The sequence below is a fragment of the Acipenser ruthenus genome, chromosome 22 (assembly GCF_902713425.1).
Source record: "Acipenser ruthenus chromosome 22, fAciRut3.2 maternal haplotype, whole genome shotgun sequence".
Taxonomy (NCBI): domain Eukaryota; kingdom Metazoa; phylum Chordata; class Actinopteri; order Acipenseriformes; family Acipenseridae; genus Acipenser; species Acipenser ruthenus.
In genome coordinates this window covers 890202-915927 of record NC_081210.1, presented here as the reverse complement: position 1 = coordinate 915927, position 25726 = coordinate 890202, and the positions used below count along the sequence as shown (strand labels likewise).

Genomic DNA, 25726 nt, shown 5'->3' with positions numbered 1-25726 from the left:
GACCTATAGCTAACACGTCCTTTAAACTGTGACGGATCAAAGAGACAGGGAGGCTGCCCTGCTGGTGAAGGAGAAAGCTGTCTGACAGCTGGATTGGGTATTAGACAGAGTGAACAGGTGAGGCTGTTGTAACCCCGTCCTGTAATCTCTGTCACTGCAGCGCCAGACACAGACACCCCCCCTCTCCCCAGGAGGTGGATCAGTCCACTTCCTCCGTGGGGTCAGGTTCACTTTGAAGTGGATAAAAGGGGGTCGTCCTGTCCTGTCCTGTCCTCACCTGCCCTGCCCTGTCCTGTCCTGTCTTTCCCCTTAGAGGAGCACAAACCAAATGCAATGCCATCTCTTGTCCACCTCTTCTTCAGATCTTAAGTTATTTGCTGGGTCCTTATTCTTTAATATGGAATATGCAGATGTTTCCAAGCCCACACTGCAGATGACAAGTTGCTGCATCTTCCTGGTAACGCATCACTGTATGCTTTTATCATTCAGTCTCCCTCCACTCAGACCATGTGACCCACAGGAAAGCTACCAGGAGAACGCAGTGTATCCACAGTCTAGTTTTTTCTAAGGCTCCCCAGCTCACCTCCAGCTCAGGACAGTGAACTGCTCATGTCAGATCTCGTTTTCCACGCTGAGTGCTAAACACACTGTGAAATGGTAGTACTTCTTTACGAGCACTCCCAGTGCTTTACGAGGAGATGAGGCAGCAGGTGATTTCAGATCCCCTGACCGCCGTCTGCTTTCTGGTTGGCTTTCCTCGTGGGTGGGGAGGGAAGGGGGGGCCCATTCCCTGCTAACCCCTCCAGTTTCTGGGCTGCAGCTCTGTAACACCCTAATAAATCTGACCAGGCTTTACAGCATTTCGTTTTTGTCTTGCGCTGCTGCAGTCCAGCACTCTAACCACTGAGCTGCTAATCACCAGACGCTCGCTATTTAATACTTGTAATTCCAGAATATCCCTGCCGTTGCTTTCTAGTATAGCTTAGCTGTGGCTGACCTTTCTGTTTCATGGGCAAGTTGGGTTGTTTCCAGGGGACCACATGAAACGGAGCCCGTTTCTCAAGTGTGGAAGAACAAATAAATCCAGTAACTCTTCCTGATAGTAAAGAGGGGGCTGTCTTTTAATGAACCCTGCGCTCTAATGTGCCTGCCTGTGAATACGCGGCGTGCCCCACAGACGACCTTACAGAGCGTAGCACAAAGTACCTGAGCTCAAATAGGTTTCTTCACTGAACCGCAAAGGGAATTGCACAGGTCTCTCTGTGAACAAAGTATCGATATCACAGTTATAAAATTAAAAGATACACCTCTGACAAGATAACAGAAATTCAAAGGCACTGTAACCTGCGTGCTAATGTTCCAAACGGAGGAGTCAGTAATATTGTAGCCAGTACAGCTAGGTACCCGAGACAGGCCCCTGAGCTGTATATTACAGGGCTGTGACAGGGAAGTGGTTTATTAGAGGGCTGGGCAGGGCTGGAGCTGGTTCTCACACTCTCTGCTCTACAGCTTCCTCAATCGCAGTCACTGTTGAGAACAGGGGCAGAGCGGGACCCTTCTCTTCACTTCTTAAAAAGCAGACCCTTTATTGCCCTGTGCTGCTCCATTCCCACAGCAGAGCTGGCCCTGTGAATTCACACTGTAATGAGGTTCTGAGAGTGCTGGACAGAGTAATGCTGCATAGCGTGTCTTACTTTACTGTCCTAGAGGGACGCCAACCATGTTTTGCCATGTGTTTCTAATATGCTTTACAATAGCTCTCTGGGCTTTACCATGCTTCTACTATGCTTAATTACACTTTGCTATGCTGGTACTGTGGGAAGCCCTTTTTTTTTTAGTGAGATTGCCAGGCTCAACGGGATTCGAACCGGAGTCTCCGCCCGGCCCCTGCTCGCTCGCTCGCTTGTGTGTTTTGTTTTCTAACCCAGTTTTCATCACGCTCTGTGTCCCTGTATTTCTTTTACATCAGCCCTCCTTTAATCTCCCTTGACATTCTCCCGGCTTCATTTAGCTGTCAGTGTGTCTGTGCTCTCCGCTTCATTAACGGGGATTATTAGCTGCTTATTAAAGAGGGTTTGTGCAGGTGTGCGAATCACTGGGTCTCGGTGGCACAGTGGGCGAATGCACTAGCCTTTATATATGTCGCTTATTGACAGCTTTATTACTAGTTGCCAGTGCTACAGAGCGCACTCACATGATGTAAGCACATACTCATGCAGCTTTTATAACACACTGACTTCGCAACTGCGTATTTCTGGCGGACTGAGGCAAAATCGTGGCTTTGAAACTGGCTAGTTAGCTGCACGCATAATTGAGATGGATTAAGGGGAGGTGGTATATTGTAAAAAGCAGACAACGTTGGACAATTTCTTATTTTAAAAGTGTGCTCTTTAGAATTGATTGTGAGCACAACACATATTTTTTTACGTTTGCTTTACTCATTGTAAGGACAATTGTAGCACATCGTTGTGTAGTGCTGTTTAAGACGACTCCCTGTTTGTTTGTTTTACACACGCGTGAAGTAAACAGTTCTATGTTTGGGTATTTGGTGTTTCTCATGTTCATTTTTTAACACTAACATTTCAAACACATGTATTTCAGTGCCATATTTGTACAACTAGAGTATATATCGTTGTTCCATATAAATACACTTGAAAACTTTTCGCTTATTGGCAACTTTCGGTTAATGACAACTTTTTGCTGGGAACTGTGAGGTTGTTAATAAGCAGCATCTACTGTGTGTGTGTGTCTATATATACATATATACTGAGTGTATATATATATAATATATATATATGTATATATGGTATATTTCTATGTATAGCGAATGCATTTGTTCTGTTTATTACAGTCTCTCCGCATCACGTATCTCTTTGTGTTGCTCAGTGCAGTGTTGTATCAAATGGCTTCCATCTGTTTGATTTTTAACACTGGATTTTCTTCTGCTTGAGAGAGCTTACAGAGCTTAAAGAGAAGTTGTGTCCATACCTCAGCATGGAAACAGAGCTGAATAAACCCCAGCTAATAATGACAATAATAATAATAATAATAATAATAATAATAATAATAATAATAATAATAATAATAATAATAATAATAATAATAATAATAATAATAATAATACAGGATCTGATTTGCTCTTTGGAAACAGCTGCCACAGGAAAGCTCCCTCCACCCCAATGCTCCAGCTCTGCACAGCTGCGAGGGGCAAGCGAACTGCTGGGAGCGCTGGGGAAGACATCTGTGGGGGTCGTCAGAAGTAATTGTCTAAAACCGTGACGAGGTGGTGCTGTAGTCTTATTCTACAGCCTCTTACGGCCTGGGTTTGAATGCAGCTCACGGTACCAAGTGAAATTAGTTTACAGGTCTCCCCAGTGGCACTTGCACGTCTCCCCTAAATGAGATTGCCTTTGCTTTTGCTTCAGGGCCTTACTGTATGTGGTGTTGGACAACTCACCCACATTTATGGAAACTGTTTATAGATATTTTAAAAGGTCTAGGTAGCTGGCTATGTTGATGTGTGTGAGAGAGATATATGCAGCCCTGGGGACTAGGTCCAGTCTCACCAGGTCAGCTGGGAGAGTGGGAGAGAGTGTGGGAATGGGCTGGCGGAGAGGAGGTGTGCAGTGGATTCGTTGATAGGTCCCCGTGGAAATGTGTTACATGGGAACACGGAGCGCTAACAAAGCGTGGCTTCCCAGCATTAAAGAGAGAGGGGGTCCGAGATGGAGATAATGAAGGATTTCAGGGAGCTTGGCGACTCAGCTAATCAGAGAATAGATCTGGACAGCTGTGGGTACCATCACGGGTTTTTAGCAATGAGTTTATGCTGAACTGCTAAGAATTACAAAGGTGGCCCGGAAACCTTTCTAATGAGTCGGGATGTGCAGAGGGTATTTGAGGGTATTTGAGGGTATTTGTCTTGCTGCATGCATGCACTTCTTATTGAACTTGCAGAAGTATATGTGGTAAAAAAAATGATGACATTTTTGCAGGTTAGAAATAATGTGCCAGGGGGGCTCCGGAGCGGCACATCCAGTAAAGGTGCTCCGCGTGGAGTGCAGGATGCGCTCTATAGCCTGGACGTCGCGAGTTCGAGTCCAGGCTATTCCACAGCCGACCGTGGACGGGAGCTCCCAGGGGGCGGCGCACAATTGGCCGAGCACCACCCGGGGGGAGGGAGGGTTAGGTCGGCCAGGGTGTCCTCGGCTCATTGCGCACCAGCGACCCCTGTAGTCTGGCCGGGCGCCTGCGGGCTTGCCTGTAAGCTGCCCGAGAGCTGCGTTGTCCTCCGACGCTGTAGCTCTTGGGTGGCTGCATGGTGAGTCTGCAGTGTTAAAAAAAGCGGTCGGCTGACGACACACGCTTCGGAGGACAGTGTGTGTTCGTCTTCGCCCTCCCGAGTCAGCGCAGGGGTGGTAGCGGTGAGCTGAACTTCAAATAATAATTGGCCATTCCAAATTGGGAGAAAATAATAAAAAAAACGATTGGCAAAAATGATTTTAAAATTTATTTAAAAAAAATAAAAGAAAAAAAAAAAAGAAATAATGTGCCAGTCCCGCTGGAAGTGCAGTCAGCAGCCTGTCTCTCCTCAGCCTGGACGTGGAGCTTGGCAGCGGGGACAATGTTAGTTCCCGGTTAGTTGTCAGCTGGTAAAGTGCCAAGATAAACCCGGCCGCAGGTGGAACACGTTGCCATTCCATCAGCACTCGCTTGTCATTTCACTCAGCTGGCCTCCCGCGCTCCTACTCTGCACTCTAGTGGTGGCTCTGTATCGCAAGGCAGCAGTACAGTGTTGTAAATAGACACCAAGGAATTACAAAGCAGTGTGAAGCTGACAGGTGGCCAGTGGTCCATTGGTGTCTTGTGTTTAGTTCAATGCTTTTTATCCCACCTTGGTTCTTGTCCAGGTTTTTTTTTTTTTAAATGGTGCAGGTTTTCTCTCTCCCTCTCGTCTCATCCCTCCTTCTCTCTCTCCCTCTCTCCCAGGACTCTGATTCCTCTCTTTGATCCGGACACAGGTCTGCTGGTTCTGGCTGGAATGGTGAGTGCACGCTGCAGGAAGGGTCTTCAATAGACAGTCAGTGTGAGCTCTGATGTACCCGCCCAGCGTCTCCCTGCTCTCACTCTGTGCTGGCTTTGCTTCCTCAGGGTGACTGCGTCATGCACTGCTTCGAGGTGACTGCCTCCCAGCCTGTCCTCTCACAAGGTAGGGCTGTTTTTATATACACTGTGTTATAAGAAGTGTTATAAGAACATGTTACTAAGGCGTTTATAAGAGTAAGTATAATTACTTTATTGTAAACTTAGTTCCAGCCCTTTAATAACACACGTGCAGATTTCCTCTAGTTGTGTAAGTGCACCCCTAACCCTCTGCTGTGTCTCCCGGAATGATTCCCAATACCCACCCTTGTACAGTGAGCCAGTGCCTGACTGAGGCAGCGACCCGGGGCATCGCCATGGTACCCAAGCTGGCTGTTGATGTCACTTCCTGTGAGGTGGTGCGAGTCCTGCAGCTGACCGACAGCTTCATCGTGCCTGTCAGCTACAGCGTGCCACGCAAGGTGAGCCGGGGACCGTCACTGCCCAGGTGATGCGAGAGCTGGCTTGTTATCGAGTCTTGGTGAACGCTAATGAATCTAACGGACGCTTGGAAATAATTGAATGCTCTATGCCGGAATATTCAGCGTTCTATATTTAAAACAAGATACAGCTTGTGATTCTTTAGCGGCTAACATGGAAAAATACAAGCCTGGTCATCCAGGACCCCATGTGTTTTTAGGTAATGTTAGACTTTCATAATTAGAATGACTGGAGAATTCGAATAAAAAGTTTCTTGAGCCTGAGAGCTGTCTTGTTGGATTGAAACCCTCTCGTCTGTGTTTCAGTCAGGGCAGGATTTCCACGGAGACCTCTATCCAGACACCCCTGGAGACAGCCCTGCCCTGCCCGCAGAGGAGTGGTGGAGCGGGGGAAACAAACAGGTACGGGGGGGTCGTGGGGAAGCCTTTCAAATACACCTGCGCTCGGTGGCTGTTGAATACATAACTTCAAAGCGATCAATCAGAATAGAAGGTGAAACTGTAAGTCAGGTAGACAGACGTTGCAGCCAGCGCCTTTTTCACTGTACTTCTGTTCAGTTTTGTATCAGCGGTTTTGTATCATGTTGCTTTTCTGAATCCTTGGAGGTAAAGAGCAGACAGCTGCTGATCCAGGGTAATGTTCACTTCATGCAGTACCCGTTGCTGCAGCACCAAAGATTAGACATCCACCCCAGGTGTTCAAACAGACTGTGCAGGAGACAAAGAGCAGGTGGCGTTAAAGGAGGTCCTCTGAATGGGTGCTGGGTCGGCTCCGAGACTTTCAGCACAGGGACTCCCTGTCCCCTTGGTGTCTGTGCTGTGCCCCTGGACCGGACCGGCCCCCTCCGGCCCCCTCCAACCTCACGCTCCTGGTCTTTCTCTGCAGGTTAAGAAAGTGAGCCTCGACCCAGCCAAGCGACCAATCAGGAGCTTCTCCTCCGCTGTCATCCCCTGCTCCATGGGAGGGGCCAAGCCGGAGCCAACCAATCAGCCGACAAAGAAAGAACTGCCAATAGAAAAGAATAGGAAAGAGGTGAGGAGGGCGGGGTGTACTGTTGGATTTTAAGAACGCAACACCCCTCGTGCCGTTCGTGATTTGTTGGTTTCCACGCTCCCCTCTCGTCCAGGAGGATGCCAGCGGCCACTCCTCGTCCAGCAGCTCGCTGACCAGTCCCACCACTCCCTCCAGCCTGGTCCAGTCTCCCTCCACCCCCAGCGAGCCGTCCAGCGGCCTCGGCACCAGCTGTAGCCAGCGCTCCCTGCAGAACATCCTGGGTAAGCCTTGATTCCTGAGCCTTGAGCCTGTCCACTCACTGCTACACGGACAGGGTAGTCCAGCGCCGTAGAATATTCATTCAAATAATTCATTTTTTTAATAAATAAATAAAAGTAAACCTGTTCTCACTCACCTATTTCTGTCCCTCTCTTCTCTCTTTCTCGCTCTACTGTTTCCCCTCTCTGTCCCCCTCTTTTTCCAACTCTCTCCCCTCACTCTACCTCTTTTTCCCCTCTCATCGTCCCTTCTCTGTTTCCCCCTCCTTCTTTCTATACCTCTCCCCTCCCTCCTCTCTCCCCCCTCTTCCCCCTCTCTCTCCCCTCTCCCAGGCCCCAGCTCAAAGCTCCGTCACACTCAAAGCCTGGTCCTGCACAGAGACACTCACATCACCAACCTGAAGGGGCTGAACCTGACCACGCCCGGGGAGTGCGATGGCTTCTGTGTGAACAGCAAGCGCGTGGCCGTGCCGCTGGCCAGCGCGGGGGGGCAGATCGCCGTGCTCGAGGTATGGGAATAAGACTCCCATTGCAGGTTTCACTACGAGTTTAATCAGACACACCTGAGCTTGTTACCTGGACACACTGGGGCTGATCAAACTTGTATTATATCCCTGGTCTGTATAAATATCCTACAGTTACCACCAATATACTGTAACCCAAAGTCCATCTACAGGGATGGAAATAAGACTCCTACCACATAGCAGTTTAATCCGTTCCTGGTTTTACTACAAGTTTAATCAGACACACCTGAGCTTGTTACCTACACACACTGAGGCTGATCAGTGTTCGTATTAAAACCTGGAATGGATTACACTGCTATGCAATAGGAGTCTTGTTTCCTCTCCTGTGGATCTGTGTGCAGGGACGTCTCACCGGTTCTCTGGTCTCTCCGCAGCTCTCCCAGCCTGGCCGGCTTCCCGACTCTGCCATCCCCACCATCCAGAACGGAGTGGCTGTGGCAGACTTCTCTTGGGACCCCTTCGAGCCCCGGCGCCTGGCAGTGGGTAAGTCCCCAGAAGCCTGCGGGACTCAGCTTTCAATAGTGCTGCTTCCAGATCAACCGAGAGGCAGTTAGAGTCAAAGTGAAAACAGCTGGTTATTACCGTTGAGTGGACTGAGCTTGTTCTGCCAGGTACTCTCCACAGGTCTCAGGACGGCTGGACGCTGGGTAATGTAGGGTGTAGGCTGTTTATTGCTTTATTCCATTGTTGATGTTTGACTGTTTCTTTTAAAAAGCACATAGTTAAGGATTGCTTGGGTGTTGAAGAATGCTGAAGAAAGGGAAAGCCATGCACGGTCACACTACAGCCCTGCAATTCTCTCCAAATGAATGTATACATATATAGTGCAATAACAGCAAATTCATAACGTCTATGTTGTCAAATGCAGGAGTTGTGTTTCCTCAAACCACTCTGGACTCTGGAGACATTTCAAACTGTCTCTCTCTCTCTCTCTCTCACTCTCTCTCTCTCTCTCCCTCTTCTCACTCACTCTTCTCTCTCTCCTCTCTATCTCTTTCCAGCTGGGGAGGATGCTAAGATCCGAGTGTGGCTCGTTCCTGAAGGAGGTCTGAAGGAGACCATCTCTGAGCCGCAGTGCATCCTGCAGGGTACGGCCTAGACTGCGTACACAGTGTTTACTGCAGTGTGATTGTGTGCGAGAGCCTGAGAGCTGAGAGCTGAGAGGCAGAGAGGCTGAGAGCTGAGAGCCTGATAGGCAGAGAGCTGAGAGCCTGAGAGGCAGAGAACTTCAGAGGCTGAGAGCTGAGCTGAGAGCCTGAGAGCTGAAAGACTGAGAGGCTGAGAGCCTGAGAGCTGAGAGTTGAGATCTGAGAGGCTAAGAGCTGAGAGCCTGAGAGCTGAGAGCTGAGCTCCTGAGCTCACACTGCTTTGTGTTCCAGGGCACACAGAGAAGATTTACTCAGTCAAGTTTCACCCGCTGGCCTCCGGGATCATCGCCTCCTCCTCGTATGACCTGACCGTGCGGCTCTGGGACCTGGGGTCTGGCCGGGAGGTCAGGGTGCTGCACGGTCACCAGGACCAGGTAATGAACGTGTCTGTATAGCAGGCATCTCATCAGGTAATGAACGTGTCTGTATAGCAGGCATCTCATCAGGTAATGAACGTGTCTGTATAGCAGGCATCTCATCAGGTAATGAACGTGTCTGTATAGCAGGCATCTCATCAGGTAATGAACGTGTCTGTATAGCAGGTATCTCATCAGGTAATGAATGTGTCTGTATAGCAGGCATCTCATCAGGTAATGAACGTGTCTGTATAGCAGGTATCTCATCAGGTAATGAACGTGTCTGTATAGCAGGTATCTCATCAGGTAATGAACGTGTCTGTATAGCAGGTATCTCATCAGGTAATGAACGTGTCTGTATAGCAGGTATCTCATCAGGTAATGAACGTGTCTGTATAGCAGGTATCTCATCAGGTAATGAACGTGTCTGTATAGCAGGCATCTCATCAGGTAATGAACGTGTCTGTATAGCAGGCATCTCATCAGGTAATGAACGTGTCTGTATAGCAGGCATCTCATCAGGTAATGAACGTGTCTGTATAGCAGGTATCTCATCAGGTAATGAACGTGCCTGTATAGCAGGTATCTCATCAGGTAATGAACGTGTCTGTATAGCAGGTATCTCATCAGGTAATGAACGTGTCTGTATAGCAGGCATCTCATCAGGTAATGAACGTGTCTGTATAGCAGGTATCTCATCAGGTAATGAACGTGTCTGTATAGCAGGTATCTCATCAGGTAATGAACGTGTCTGTATAGCAGGTATCTCATCAGGTAATGAACGTGTCTGTATAGCAGGTATCTCATCAGGTAATGAACGTGTCTGTATAGCAGGTATCTCATCAGGTAATGAACGTGTCTGTATAGCAGGTATCTCATCAGGTAATGAACGTGTCTGTATAGCAGGTATCTCATCAGGTAATGAACGTGTCTGTATAGCAGGTATCTCATCAGGTAATGAACGTGTCTGTATAGCAGGTATCTCATCAGGTAATGAACGTGTCTGTATAGCAGGTATCTCATCAGGTAATGAACGTGTCTGTATAGCAGGCATCTCATCAGGTAATGAACGTGTCTGTATAGCAGGCATCTCATCAGGTAATGAACGTGTCTGTATAGCAGGCATCTCATCAGGTAATGAACGTGTCTGTATAGCAGGTATCTCATCAGGTAATGAACGTGTCTGTATAGCAGGCATCTCATCAGGTAATGAACGTGTCTGTATAGCAGGTATCTCATCAGGTAATGAACGTGTCTGTATAGCAGGCATCTCATCAGGTAATGAACGTGTCTGTATAGCAGGTATCTCATCAGGTAATGAACGTGTCTGTATAGCAGGCATCTCATCAGGTAATGAACGTGTCTGTATAGCAGGTATCTCATCAGGTAATGAACGTGTCTGTATAGCAGGCATCTCATCAGGTAATGAACGTGTCTGTATAGCAGGCATCTCATCAGGTAATGAACGTGTCTGTATAGCAGGTATCTCATCAGGTAATGAACGTGTCTGTATAGCAGGTATCTCATCAGGTAATGAACGTGTCTGTATAGCAGGCATCTCATCAGGTAATGAACGTGTCTGTATAGCAGGTATCTCATCAGGTAATGAACGTGTCTGTATAGCAGGCATCTCATCAGGTAATGAACGTGTCTGTATAGCAGGTATCTCATCAGGTAATGAACGTGTCTGTATAGCAGGCATCTCATCAGGTAATGAACGTGTCTGTATAGCAGGTATCTCATCAGGTAATGAACGTGTCTGTATAGCAGGCATCTCATCAGGTAATGAACGTGTCTGTATAGCAGGCATCTCATCAGGTAATGAACGTGTCTGTATAGCAGGCATCTCATCAGGTAATGAACGTGTCTGTATAGCAGGTATCTCATCAGGTAATGAACGTGTCTGTATAGCAGGCATCTCATCAGGTAATGAACGTGTCTGTATAGCAGGCATCTCATCAGGTAATGAACGTGTCTGTATAGCAGGTATCTCATCAGGTAATGAACGTGTCTGTATAGCAGGCATCTCATCAGGTAATGAACGTGTCTGTATAGCAGGTATCTCATCAGGTAATGAACGTGTCTGTATAGCAGGTATCTCATCAGGTAATGAACGTGTCTGTATAGCAGGTATCTCATCAGGTAATGAACGTGTCTGTATAGCAGGCATCTCATCAGGTAATGAACGTGTCTGTATAGCAGGCATCTCATCAGGTAATGAACGTGTCTGTATAGCAGGTATCTCATCAGGTAATGAACGTGTCTGTATAGCAGGCATCTCATCAGGTAATGAACGTGTCTGTATAGCAGGCATCTCATCAGGTAATGAACGTGTCTGTATAGCAGGCATCTCATCAGGTAATGAACGTGTCTGTATAGCAGGTATCTCATCAGGTAATGAACGTGTCTGTATAGCAGGTATCTCATCAGGTAATGAACGTGTCTGTATAGCAGGTATCTCATCAGGTAATGAACGTGTCTGTATAGCAGGTATCTCATCAGGTAATGAACGTGTCTGTATAGCAGGCATCTCATCAGGTAATGAACGTGTCTGTATAGCAGGCATCTCATCAGGTAATGAACGTGTCTGTATAGCAGGTATCTCATCAGGTAATGAACGTGTCTGTATAGCAGGTATCTCATCAGGTAATGAACGTGTCTGTATAGCGGGTATCTCATCAGGTAATGAACGTGTCTGTATAGCAGGTATCTCATCAGGTAATGAACGTGTCTGTATAGCAGGTATCTCATCAGGTAATGAACGTGTCTGTATAGCAGGCATCTCATCAGGTAATGAACGTGTCTGTATAGCAGGTATCTCATCAGGTAATGAACGTGTCTGTATAGCAGGTATCTCATCAGGTAATGAACGTGTCTGTATAGCAGGTATCTCATCAGGTAATGAACGTGTCTGTATAGCAGGCATCTCATCAGGTAATGAACGTGTCTGTATAGCAGGTATCTCATCAGGTAATGAACGTGTCTGTATAGCAGGCATCTCATCAGGTAATGAACGTGTCTGTATAGCAGGTATCTCATCAGGTAATGAACGTGTCTGTATAGCAGGTATCTCATCAGGTAATGAACGTGTCTGTATAGCAGGTATCTCATCAGGTAATGAATGTGTCTGTATAGCAGGTATCTCATCAGGTAATGAACGTGTCTGTATAGCAGGCATCTCATCAGGTAATGAACGTGTCTGTATAGCAGGTATCTCATCAGGTAATGAACGTGTCTGTATAGCAGGTATCTCATCAGGTAATGAACGTGTCTGTATAGCAGGTATCTCATCAGGTAATGAACGTGTCTGTATAGCAGGCATCTCATCAGGTAATGAACGTGTCTGTATAGCAGGTATCTCATCAGGTAATGAACGTGTCTGTATAGCAGGCATCTCATCAGGTAATGAACGTGTCTGTATAGCAGGTATCTCATCAGGTAATGAACGTGTCTGTATAGCAGGCATCTCATCAGGTAATGAACGTGTCTGTATAGCAGGCATCTCATCAGGTAATGAACGTGTCTGTATAGCAGGCATCTCATCAGGTAATGAACGTGTCTGTATAGCAGGCATCTCATCAGGTAATGAACGTGTCTGTATAGCAGGTATCTCATCAGGTAATGAATGTGTCTGTATAGCAGGTATCTCATCAGGTAATGAACGTGTCTGTATAGCAGGCATCTCATCAGGTAATGAACGTGTCTGTATAGCAGGTATCTCATCAGGTAATGAACGTGTCTGTATAGCAGGCATCTCATCAGGTAATGAACGTGTCTGTATAGCAGGTATCTCATCAGGTAATGAACGTGTCTGTATAGCAGGCATCTCATCAGGTAATGAACGTGTCTGTATAGCAGGTATCTCATCAGGTAATGAACGTGTCTGTATAGCAGGCATCTCATCAGGTAATGAACGTGTCTGTATAGCAGGCATCTCATCAGGTAATGAACGTGTCTGTATAGCAGGCATCTCATCAGGTAATGAACGTGTCTGTATAGCAGGCATCTCATCAGGTAATGAACGTGTCTGTATAGCAGGTATCTCATCAGGTAATGAACGTGTCTGTATAGCAGGCATCTCATCAGGTAATGAACGTGTCTGTATAGCAGGTATCTCATCAGGTAATGAACGTGTCTGTATAGCAGGCATCTCATCAGGTAATGAACGTGTCTGTATAGCAGGTATCTCATCAGGTAATGAACGTGTCTGTATAGCAGGTATCTCATCAGGTAATGAACGTGTCTGTATAGCAGGCATCTCATCAGGTAATGAACGTGTCTGTATAGCAGGTATCTCATCAGGTAATGAACGTGTCTGTATAGCAGGTATCTCATCAGGTAATGAACGTGTCTGTATAGCAGGCATCTCATCAGGTAATGAACGTGTCTGTATAGCAGGTATCTCATCAGGTAATGAACGTGTCTGTATAGCAGGTATCTCATCAGGTAATGAACGTGTCTGTATAGCAGGTATCTCATCAGGTAATGAACGTGTCTGTATAGCAGGCATCTCATCAGGTAATGAACGTGTCTGTATAGCAGGTATCTCATCAGGTAATGAACGTGTCTGTATAGCAGGCATCTCATCAGGTAATGAACGTGTCTGTATAGCAGGCATCTCATCAGGTAATGAACGTGTCTGTATAGCAGGTATCTCATCAGGTAATGAACGTGTCTGTATAGCAGGCATCTCATCAGGTAATGAACGTGTCTGTATAGCAGGTATCTCATCAGGTAATGAACGTGTCTGTATAGCAGGTATCTCATCAGGTAATGAACGTGTCTGTATAGCAGGTATCTCATCAGGTAATGAACGTGTCTGTATAGCAGGCATCTCATCAGGTAATGAACGTGTCTGTATAGCAGGCATCTCATCAGGTAATGAACGTGTCTGTATAGCAGGTATCTCATCAGGTAATGAACGTGTCTGTATAGCAGGCATCTCATCAGGTAATGAACGTGTCTGTATAGCAGGTATCTCATCAGGTAATGAACGTGTCTGTATAGCAGGTATCTCATCAGGTAATGAACGTGTCTGTATAGCAGGCATCTCATCAGGTAATGAACGTGTCTGTATAGCAGGCATCTCATCAGGTAATGAACGTGTCTGTATAGCAGGTATCTCATCAGGTAATGAACGTGTCTGTATAGCAGGTATCTCATCAGGTAATGAACGTGTCTGTATAGCAGGTATCTCATCAGGTAATGAACGTGTCTGTATAGCAGGCATCTCATCAGGTAATGAACGTGTCTGTATAGCAGGTATCTCATCAGGTAATGAACGTGTCTGTATAGCAGGCATCTCATCAGGTAATGAACGTGTCTGTATAGCAGGCATCTCATCAGGTAATGAACGTGTCTGTATAGCAGGTATCTCATCAGGTAATGAACGTGTCTGTATAGCAGGCATCTCATCAGGTAATGAACGTGTCTGTATAGCAGGTATCTCATCAGGTAATGAACGTGTCTGTATAGCAGGCATCTCATCAGGTAATGAACGTGTCTGTATAGCAGGCATCTCATCAGGTAATGAACGTGTCTGTATAGCAGGTATCTCATCAGGTAATGAACGTGTCTGTATAGCAGGTATCTCATCAGGTAATGAACGTGTCTGTATAGCAGGTATCTCATCAGGTAATGAACGTGTCTGTATAGCAGGTATCTCATCAGGTAATGAACGTGTCTGTATAGCAGGTATCTCATCAGGTAATGAACGTGTCTGTATAGCAGGTATCTCATCAGGTAATGAACGTGTCTGTATAGCAGGCATCTCATCAGGTAATGAACGTGTCTGTATAGCAGGTATCTCATCAGGTAATGAACGTGTCTGTATAGCAGGTATCTCATCAGGTAATGAACGTGTCTGTATAGCAGGTATCTCATCAGGTAATGAACGTGTCTGTATAGCAGGTATCTCATCAGGTAATGAACGTGTCTGTATAGCAGGCATCTCATCAGGTAATGAACGTGTCTGTATAGCAGGTATCTCATCAGGTAATGAACGTGTCTGTATAGCAGGCATCTCATCAGGTAATGAACGTGTCTGTATAGCAGGCATCTCATCAGGTAATGAACGTGTCTGTATAGCAGGCATCTCATCAGGTAATGAACGTGTCTGTATAGCAGGTATCTCATCAGGTAATGAACGTGTCTGTATAGCAGGTATCTCATCAGGTAATGAACGTGTCTGTATAGCAGGTATCTCATCAGGTAATGAACGTGTCTGTATAGCAGGCATCTCATCAGGTAATGAACGTGTCTGTATAGCAGGTATCTCATCAGGTAATGAACGTGTCTGTATAGCAGGCATCTCATCAGGTAATGAACGTGTCTGTATAGCAGGTATCTCATCAGGTAATGAACGTGTCTGTATAGCAGGTATCTCATCAGGTAATGAACGTGTCTGTATAGCAGGTATCTCATCAGGTAATGAACGTGTCTGTATAGCAGGCATCTCATCAGGTAATGAACGTGTCTGTATAGCAGGTATCTCATCAGGTAATGAACGTGTCTGTATAGCAGGCATCTCATCAGGTAATGAACGTGTCTGTATAGCAGGTATCTCATCAGGTAATGAACGTGTCTGTATAGCAGGCATCTCATCAGGTAATGAACGTGTCTGTATAGCAGGTATCTCATCAGGTAATGAACGTGTCTGTATAGCAGGCATCTCATCAGGTAATGAACGTGTCTGTATAGCAGGCATCTCATCAGGTAATGAACGTGTCTGTATAGCAGGCATCTCATCAGGTAATGAACGTGTCTGTATAGCAGGCATCTCATCAGGTAATGAACGTGTCTGTATAGCAGGTATCTCAACTCTCTCTCTCTCTCTCTCTCTCGCTCTCTCTCTGCAGATCTTCAGTCTAGCCTGGAGCCCGGACGGTCAGTTCCTGGCGACGGTCAGCAAGGACAGGAAGGTCCGGATCTACGACCCCCGCAAGTCGACCGAGCCGACCCAGGTACCAGAGACTGGGCCAGGACTGTCAGTGAGGACAGGATCCCAGGGCTTGTGGGGCATGTCACAGATCTGGGTTTAAGGATTGATTATTTATCATCGATCCATGATAATGTGTATATATATATATATGTTATAAAAGATTATTAATTATAATCCAGTGATCATCACAATAACCCCAGTGTTAACTAAAATGTTACAAGAAAATAATAAATGACTATTGTGTAACACGACACTTAGCTTTGGGGTGTATAACGTAAATTCTCTTTACAGTGTCAGTTCAGGTTCATATTGAATGTGTGTATGGACTCTCTAACCCTGTCTCTCTCTCTCTCTCTCTCTCTCCCCTCACTAGGAGGGTCCGGGTCCTGAGGGGGCTCGTGGAGCCCGACTGGTGTGGGTCTGTGCGGGGAAATACCTGCTGGTGTCTGGCTTTGACAGGTAGGGGCCGACCACTCCCTCCCTCCCTCCCTCCCTCCCTCACTCCTCACTTCTTAAACCGGACAGCCTGTGCTGTAGTCTAACCTGTGCTGTTCACTCTGCCTCTTACGGCATTAAACTTTCTGCAATGGCTGCTGGCTCCCAAACTCCAGTTTGCTCCTGTACCTAAGGGTGAGACACATGGTGATTGCAGTGTTGTTGCAGTGTTGTTACAGTTTTGACTGCACTGAGAGCAGTCGGTGTCTGTGATATCAGTTGTTGCTGGTCTCTCATCTCTCGTTTTTGCCCCGCAGCCGTAGCGAGCGGCAGATCTATCTGTACGCAGTGGGCTCGCTCTCCTCCGGACCCCTGGCCACAGTCAGCACGGACGTCTCCCCCTCCACTCTCATCCCCTTCTACGATGAAGACACCAGCACGGCCTTCCTCACTGGCAAGGTAACCAGCAGTCTCCCTGCTTAACAATGCGACAGGGTTTCACTGGAAATCATCCTGTTCTTATCAATCTTATTGATGTTATACATGCACGTGTACGTGATTGATTTCCGATGTGTTTGTGGTGTTTTAGGGCGACACCAGAGTGTATGTCTACGAGATCACCCCGGAGTCGCCCCACTTCCTGGAGTGCAGCAGCTTCAACTCCAGTGACCCTCACAAGGTACCCACAATGCACTCCTGTCAGCCCCTCGTCTACGCAGAACATTTCAGAGCAGGGTCTAGGGACCTGGCCCTCCACTCCAGATCCGCACACTGTAATGGACAAAGACTGCTTTGGTTTTGTACCATGAAACTGATTGGAACTGAATTGCATTACATTAGTAAAGCATTCATTACAGATACAGCATGCTATAGCCAGGAGCTTCCCGGAGTGAGAATCGCATTGCATTAGTAAAGCATTCTTCCTGCCTCTCTGACTGCTTCCTCTGTCTGCAGGCCTTCTCCTTCCTGCCCAAGCTGGAGTGTGACGTGCGGGAGGTGGAGTTCGCCAAGGCGCTGCGACTGAGCAAGACCTCCATCGAGCCCGTCGTCTTCCGAGCCCCGCGAGTGAAGGTATGAGAGCAGCCCGCTGCCGTCCGCTGAGCCTCCACACACACACAGCAACCCGGGACTGCTGTGCAACCCACAGGGCTGCATTCTCAAAGCTACTGCAGTTCAGAAGGGACAAACGCAACCAATAAACTCACCAAAGCAGAAAGAAACAACCGACACACTTAATCCAGTGGCCTGACTGAAGTTTGAAGTTGTTTCTTATTTGTTTTAGATGTTTAATTGGTGTTTTTTTTTTCCATTCAGTAAAACAAAATCGTGTTTTAGTGATGATTTGGATTAAATAGCCAATCACAGCAAGCCATAGATTATTTTATCATAACTTAACAAGAAATACAATTACTGCAGCATATAAATGGCACCTCTTGTTAAAGCAAAAATTATCTGGTGGAAGGTGACTGTATTTGGGATTGTAGAAGGCCCTGACTTGGGTAGAATAAGGTCTGCTAGGTGAAGCTAAGTGAAAAGTCAAGTCGACATCAGCTGATGTCTTCATCAGTGTGGCAGAGGGTGTAAATAATCAATCGTAAGTTAATGAAGACAAACCATCCTATTGAAATGATAACCCCTATCTCCACATGCTGAAGGCTTGTGTTGTGAATGTGTGCTATGAGGATGGATTTCAGACGCCCTGGTCTCTCCCGGTCTCTCTCTCCCTGCAGAAGGAGTACTTCCAGGATGATCTGTTCCCTGAGACAGCAGTGTGGTGGGAGCCGGCTCTCTCCGCCTCAGCCTGGCTCTCCGGATCCAACGGGCAGCACCGCAAGATCAGCCTGCAGCCCAAAGGCATGACCCCCGGTACGACACAGAGAGAGAGACCCCCACACTGTGTGCTCTGGTGTAACCGTGCAGCAAGGGGAGGTGTGGCTGTGTGGCTCTTAGAGAAGCTCACCACAGTACATTTCTTGCAGGTTTCCCTCAGGCTTTTCCCATGGTTACTGTATACTGTGCATCTACCATAGCTTACCATGGTTTACCATACCTCTCTATCACACTGCTATGCTGTTACTATTGTATAGCTGCACCGTGCTACAACATGTCAATGTCTTCTCATCCGTTTGAGAATGTCTTAGCTCTAAAACAATCATTTAACAGCTACAGTGTAAGTTCAGATTTGCGAGCTCTGCATTTGCGAATGCCTGTGTAAGTAACGTGTGTGTGTGTGTGTGTGTGTGTCAGTGAGCGAGGCCCCGAAGGAAGCTCCAGTCAGGAAGTACGCCCCGTCGTCTGTGTACCTGGAGGAGAAGAGTGATGAGCAGAAGAAAGATGAGGTAACCCCCCCGCCCCCTCCCCACAGCCCGTGATGTCACGGGCAGGCCTTCTGTTGTTTCTTTCACGTCTGCTTCCCATGTCCTCTTTGTAAGTATGTCTGCGTGTCTCGCTGTCTCGTGTGTCTTCACAGCTTCCTCTGCTTGTACTGTATCTCAGCCTGTCTTTGTGATGACTGCCCCAGAGTCTGTTGGTCCCCTGTGTTAGGAGCCTCTCTGTCTCACTGTCTCGCTGGTCAGTGTGCCCCTGTGTCTCACTGTGTCCCTGTTCAGTCTGGTAGTATTATACGTTACATGTAAGGTGTCTCTGTGTATCTCTGTGTCTCTGTGTGTCTCACTGTGTCCCTGTTCAGTCTGGTAGTATTATACGTTACATGTAAGGTGTCTCTGTGTGTCTGTGTCTCTGTGTGTCCCTGTGTGTCCCTGTTCAGTCTGGTAGTATTATACGTTACATGTAAGGTGCCTCTCTGTGTCTCTGTAGCTGCTGAGCGCAATGGTGGCGAAGCTGGGCAACCGTGAGGACCCTCTGCCACAGGAGTCCTTTGAGGGCGTAGACGATGACGAATGGGTGAGGCCCCCCTCCACGCTGTCCGACTCACAGCCCGCCTGCCAATCACAGCACTCCTGCCAATCACAGCACGCTAACCCCACTCACTGCAGCAAGCTAGCCAATCACAGCACGCTAACCCCACTCACTGCAGCAAGCTAGCCAATCACAGCACGCTAACCCCACTCACTGCAGCAAGCTAGCCAATCACAGCACGCTAACCCCACTCACTGCAGCATGCCTTCCAATCACAGCACGCTAACCCCACTCACTGCAGCATGCCTTCCAATCACAGCACGCTAACCCCACTCACTGCAGCAAGCTAGCCAATCACAGCACGCTAACCCCACTCACTGCAGCAAGCTAGCCAATCACAGCACGCTAACCCCACTCACTGCAGCAAGCTAGCCAATCACAGCACGCTAACCCCACTCACTGCAGCATGCCTTCCAATCACAGCACGCTAACCCCACTCACTGCAGCATGCCTTCCAATCACAGCACGCTAACCCCACTCACTGCAGCATGCCTTCCAATCACAGCACGCTAACCCCACTCACTGCAGCAAGCTAGCCAATCACAGCACGCTAACCCCACTCACTGCAGCATGCCTTCCAATCACAGCACGCTAACCCCACTCACTGCAGCAAGCTAGCCAATCACAGCACGCTAACCCCACTCACTGCAGCAAGCTAGCCAATCACAGCACGCTAACCCCACTCACTGCAGCAAGCTAGCCAATCACAGCACGCTAACCCCACTCACTGCAGCAAGCTAGCCAATCACAGCACGTTATCCCCACTCACTGCAGCAAGCTAGCCAATCACAGCACGCTAACCCCACTCACTGCAGCACACTTGCCAATCACAGCACGCTAACCCCACTCACTGCAGCATGCCTTCCAATCACAGCACGCTAACCCCACTCACTGCAGCACACTTGCCAATCACAGCACGCTAACCCCACTCACTGCAGCAAGCTAGCCAATCACAGCACGCTAACCCCACTCACTGCAGCACACTTGCCAATCACAGCACGCTAACCCCACTCACTGCAGCATGCCTTCCAATCACAGCACGCTAACCCCACTCACTGCAGCACACTTGCCAATCACAGCACGCTAACCCCACTCACTGCAGCAAGCTAGCCAATCACAGCACGCTAACCCCACTCACTGCAGCATGCCTTCCAATCACAGCACGCTAACCCCACTCACTGCAGCACACTTGCCAATCACAGCACGCTAACCCCACTCACTGCAGCAAGCTAGCCAATCACAGCACGCTAACCCCACTCACTGCAGCAAGCTAGCCAATCACAGCACGCTAACCCCACTCACTGCAGCAAGCTAGCCAATCACAGCACGCTAACCCCACTCACTGCAGCAAGCTAGCCAATCACAGCACGCTAACCCCACTCACTGCAGCAAGCTAGCCAATCACAGCACGCTAACCCCACTCACTGCAGCTCAGCACTGTCACATACAGAGAGGATTGCCAGCTCTGCCCAGGGCAGGTCACCTCTGAACCCTGTCTGCCAGCTCTCACACCCTCCCTTTACCCCGACCCCTCCCTGTCCTCAGACACAGAGAAGCCAGAGCTCGTAGCATTCGGGTCAGGGAAGGTTCCTGGCGGGCTGCAGGCGGGGTTCAGTCCTGAAATCGGCTGTGGCTGCTGATCCGTCTTTCTGTTTCTGTTCCAGGATGACTAGAAGGACCAGGTCCACGAGGAGCAGTCAGTGTGACCGTAGCGATCTGGGAATGCCATTGCACTGTTGGAAACCACCCAGTACCTCCTGAACCCCTCCCCCCACTGCCTGCCTGGAGTTTCAAACTGGAATCCCTCCCCCGTAGTGACTGGAAGGGTCTCGGGCTCACAGGGGCAAGCCTGGCTGCTGTTTGACCAGCTGTCAGGAGTCCTGTCATTGCCATTCATCTCACACTGCTGCCCCCTGGTGTCCTGGACCTGTCACTGCCATTCATCTCATACTGCACTGAGATCAACAGCATTCCATTTCAATTATTTTTTCTCTTTCCTTTTTTTTAAAAAAATATATACATAACTAACGCATCTCTAAAGTAGCGTTTTACTGGGAATGTTGCCTTAATTAATAATAAAAAATACATTTAAATGAACTGTGTTTGGAGTGTGTTTTTGCATTCTGATTTACAACCATAGGGCATTCAGATGGTTTATAACCAATACAAAGAAAAGACTGATGAAACTTTCGTCATTAATTTAAGAGCTTCTAGATGCTAGACGATTCTTGCAAGTACTGTAAAGAAAAAACTGCACAATAAGCACTTAGCATCTTATTATTAGCACTGAGAATGACGATGACAAGAGTGTTTCAAGTCATTGATTCCAAATTCCTCCGCTACACAGATTTCTATCAGTCCACCCGCTCAATTTTCATATTAAAACACTGCAGAACGTGTCAATATCCCATTGAACCGCAAGAGGGCGTGCTGCACCCTCTCGACACGTCATTCAAGTTAAGATTCAGAACGGATGTAATTTTGACTACCCTCCAGCAGAGGGCGAAAACTGAAAAAATTAGTGGCTTGTAGGATCTACATTTTTTTTTTTTAAACTCTGTGGTTCCCCACCGCCCCTTGACCCCTGACCTCGGGGTGACCTTGACAGATCGCTGATGTGGTACATGTGAGGAGGAGAGAGTTACATACAAATACAAAGACAACGAAGCATGGTGAGTCAGGCATGCTGCGAAATGTACAGTATTGTAAAGAAATACGATATCGTTTAGCAGTTAGACGAGGTGTCAATTAAATTGATGACATTTAACGCGTTGACAAAGGTCTGCGTGCAGTATTTTGAATCTAGGTTAGGTGTGCGTCACAGACCCAGTCTGTGTGTGTTTTTTAAACTTTAATTGTTTAGATGGTAGTTCTGTTTCGACAAGAATGAATGCGTCTTTCAGAGTCTAGTTTATCTAATAGTAAAAAAAAAGAGAGACTCCTCATCGTCGCGACTCTCCTGCGGTGTCTTTGAGAGATGCAGTCACTCTCCTTTCTCGTACTGTGATGTGTGGTTGTTTCTGTCTGTATCGTGAGTACCATTATTACCCTTGAACCCGCTCTCCTCCCACCAGGCGAAGTACCTGGCTCAGATCGTGGTGATGGGGGCGCAGGTGATCGGGAGGGCGTTCGCGAAGGCGCTGAGGCAGGAATTCGCCGGTCAGTGAATCAGGGTCCAGCCCGCTAGACACTGGAGCTCCTGCACTGTAGTGTCACATCATTCAAAATCCATGTGGTGCTTTTGTTTTTAGAACAGCAGTAAAATACTATTCTTAAAGCTACTCCTTTTTTAAAAATGTGTTATTATTATTATTATTATTATTATTATTATTATTATTATTAATAAAGTTAATGCCATTTTAAAACTTATTCGTTTAGCCTGAAAGTACCATCTGTCAATGATAATATTTGTTAAACTGAGAGTCTGTCTGCCTGCATGTCTGTGCTTGCGTGTGTATCTGTTCCTTTAGCCTTATGGTTCTCATAGTTCCGGGTGTCTTGGACAATCTCTGGTTTTAACCCCCTCCTCTCCTCTCCTCTTCCAGCCAGTAGAGCCGCGGCCGATGCACGAGGCCGGGCTGGTCAGCAGTCTGCAGCTGCTTCCAGCATCTCCGGCATGACGCTACAGGAGGCCCAGCAAGTCCTCAACGTCTCCACACTCTCTCCGGAGGAAATTCAGAAGGTGCGCCGGGCGCTGAGCTCTGCTCTGTATACTGCAGGTCAAACGCAGCCTCCCCTCCCGCTCCCTGGAGAGGCAGAGCCTCCCCTCCCGCTCCCTGGAGAGGCAGAGCCTCCCCTCCCGCTCCCTGGAGAGGCACAGCTTCCCCTCCCGCTCCCTGGAGAGGCAGAGCCTCCCCTCCCGCTCCCTGGAGAGGCAGAGCCTCCCCTCCCGCTCCCTGGAGAGGCAGAGCCTCCCCTCCCGCTCTCTGGAGAGCCTCCCCTCCCGCTCCCTGGAGAGGCAGAGCCTCCCCTCCCTCTCCCTGGAGAGGCAGAGCCTCCCCTCCCTCTCCCTGGAGAGGCAGAGCCTCCCCTCCCGCTCTCTGGAGAGGCAGAGCCTCCCCTCCCGCTCTCTGGAGAGGCAGAGCTTCCCCTCCCGCTCTCTGGAGAGGCAGAGCTTCCCCTCCCGCTCCCTGGAGAGGCAGAGCCTCCCCTCCCGCTCCCTGGAGAGGCAGAGCCTCCCCTCCCGCTCTCTGGAGAGGCAGAGCCTCCCCTCCCGCTCTCTGGAGAGGCAGAGCCTCCCCTCCCGCTCTCTGGAGAGGCAGAGCTTCCCCTCCCGCTCCCTGGAGAGGCAGAGCTTCCCCTCCCGCTCCCTGGAGAGGCAGAGCCTCCCCTCCCGCTCCCTGGAGAGGCAGAGCCTCCCCTCCCGCTCCCTGGAGAGGCAGAGCCTCCCCTCCCGCTCCCTGGAGAGGCAGAGCCCCCCCTCCCGCTCTCTGGAGAGGCAGAGCTTCCCCTCCCGCTCCTTGGAGAGGCAGAGCCTCCCCTCCCGCTCCTTGGAGAGGCAGAGCCTCCCCTCCCGCTCCCTGGAGAGGCAGAGCCTCCCCTCCCGCTCCCTGGAGAGGCAGAGCCTCCCCTCCCGCTCTCTGGAGAGGCAGAGCCTCCCCTCCCGCTCTCTGGAGAGGCAGAGCTTCCCCTCCCGCTCTCTGGAGAGGCAGAGCCTCCCCTCCCGCTCTCTGGAGAGGCAGAGCCTCCCCTCCCGCTCTCTGGAGAGGCAGAGCCTCCCCTCCCGCTCTCTGGAGAGGCAGAGCCTCCCCTCCCGCTCTCTGGAGAGGCAGAGCCTCCCCTCCCGCTCTCTGGAGAGGCAGAGCCTCCCCTCCCGCTCTCTGGAGAGGCAGAACCTTGCCTTAAGTTTTTACTTCATGTCACTCTTTTCATTTCTGTATTCCAATGTAATACCAGTTTTGTGTAGTCTTACAGCGTTTCCAGTGTTCATCTTGAAGTCATCTTTCAAACAGCTCTCTATTTTAGATTGTTTAAATCCCATTCAGTCAGGATTGTTTTCATTACATTTTTTAACAGTTTGTGTGAACTCTGGGGTTTGAGAAGTTGCCCTGCCAAAACTTTGAAACAGCATAATGTGTGTGCATTATAAAATAGATACAGAGCTAGGGAAACTAAACCTGGCGCAATTATGCATGCAGTCCAATCCTAATTGATTTTCTTTTTTTTGTTTTGTTTTTTTCTTACAGAACTACGAGCACTTGTTTAAAGTTAATGACAAATTGGTTGGTGGGTCTCTATATTTGCAGTCAAAGGTGAGCTGTGCTTTATGTGCTGTTCTCATACTCGGTGCTAAACTTCAGAGAGTCATTCATAACTTCAGAATGCTCAATCACAATGCTAAACTTCAGAGAGTCATTCATAACTTCAGAATGCTCAATCACAATGCTAAACTTCAGAGAGTCATTCATAACTTCAGAATGCTCAATCACAATGCTAAACTTCAGTCATTCTAACTTCAGAATGCTCAATCACAATGCTAAACTTCAGAGAGTCATTCATAACTTCAGAATGCTCAATCACAATGCTAAACTTCAGAGAGTCATTCATAACTTCAGAATGCTCAATCACAATGCTAAACTTCAGAGAGTCATTCATAACTTCAGAATGCTCAATCACAATGCTAAACTTCAGAGAGTCATTCATAACTTCAGAATGCTCAATCACAATGCTAAACTTCAGAGAGTCATTCATAACTTCAGAATGCTCAATCACAATGCTAAACTTCAGAGAGTCATTCATAACTTCAGAATGCTCAATCACAATGCTAAACCTCAGAGAGTCATTCATAACTTCAGAATGCTCAATCACAATGCTAAACTTCAGTCATTCTAACTTCAGAATGCTCAATCACAATGCTAAACTTCAGAGAGTCATTCATAACTTCAGAATGCTCAATCACAATGCTAAACTTCAGTCATTCATAACTTCAGAATGCTCAATCACAATGCTAAACTTCAGAGTCATTCATAACTTCAGAATGCTCAATCACAATGCTAAACTTCAGTCATTCTAACTTCAGAATGCTCAATCACAATGCTAAACTTCAGTCATTCTAACTTCAGAATGCTCAATCACAATGCTAAACTTCAGTCATTCTAACTTCAGAATGCTCAATCACAATGCTAAGGTAGAACTATAAGAAACTAAACAGTGCACTGAAGAAGGCACGAGAAGAAACATCACTTGGCTTTCTTTTAGTTTTCCCTGGACGCGAGTGAGACGAGGCTGGCCTTGCTGCAGTGGGGTCTTGATGGCTGTGTCTGTCTGTGATTGTCTCCCCAGGTGGTGCGTGCCAAGGAGCGGCTGGATGAGGAGCTGGAGATTGAGAAGCAGGACCAGAGCTCCCAGACACGGAGTAAAACACAGCAGCACCCCGAGACCTGAGCGCAGGCAGCACCCTCCCCTCCCCTGTAAATTATATCTCCAAAATAAAATCCCTTTTCAGTACGTAACTGTGTCTAGCTGCGCTGGTGTGGTCTGGGGTCTTTCATTACTGCAGGGATGGAAATCAACTCCCTTTGCATAGCAGTTTTGATCCATTCCAGGTTTT

At 48.0% G+C, this 25726-nt stretch overlaps 1 protein-coding gene across 3 annotated transcripts in view; it reads left to right on the top strand.

Moving 5' to 3' along the window:
* The window catches only part of LOC117973768 (mitochondrial import inner membrane translocase subunit TIM16-like), an 86095-nt gene extending 60472 nt beyond the window's left edge, over positions 1-25623 (top strand). Inside the window, exons 10-31 of one of the 3 annotated variants that reach the window (XM_058995728.1) lie at positions 4990-5044; positions 5152-5209; positions 5419-5564; positions 5889-5984; positions 6469-6615; positions 6710-6857; positions 7188-7363; positions 7753-7861; positions 8380-8466; positions 8758-8900; positions 15740-15844; positions 16196-16281; positions 16575-16716; positions 16847-16936; positions 17212-17328; positions 17988-18123; positions 18505-18596; positions 19075-19161; positions 22251-22335; positions 22722-22858; positions 24363-24428; positions 25459-25623. In XM_058995728.1, the coding sequence (XP_058851711.1) occupies positions 4990-5044; positions 5152-5209; positions 5419-5564; positions 5889-5984; positions 6469-6615; positions 6710-6857; positions 7188-7363; positions 7753-7861; positions 8380-8466; positions 8758-8900; positions 15740-15844; positions 16196-16281; positions 16575-16716; positions 16847-16936; positions 17212-17328; positions 17988-18123; positions 18505-18596; positions 19075-19161; positions 22251-22335; positions 22722-22858; positions 24363-24428; positions 25459-25560 (2410 nt within the window). In that variant the 3' untranslated portion in view covers positions 25561-25623. Of the gene's footprint in view, positions 1-4989; positions 5045-5151; positions 5210-5418; positions 5565-5888; positions 5985-6468; positions 6616-6709; positions 6858-7187; positions 7364-7752; positions 7862-8379; positions 8467-8757; positions 8901-15739; positions 15845-16195; positions 16282-16574; positions 16717-16846; positions 16937-17211; positions 17329-17987; positions 18124-18504; positions 18597-19074; positions 19162-20840; positions 21274-21727; positions 21849-22250; positions 22336-22721; positions 22859-24362; positions 24429-25458 lie in introns of those variants that run through there. The other 2 variants (XM_058995726.1, XM_034926793.2) reach the window with 2 other exon arrangements.
* Positions 25624-25726: the final 103 nt, after the last annotated feature.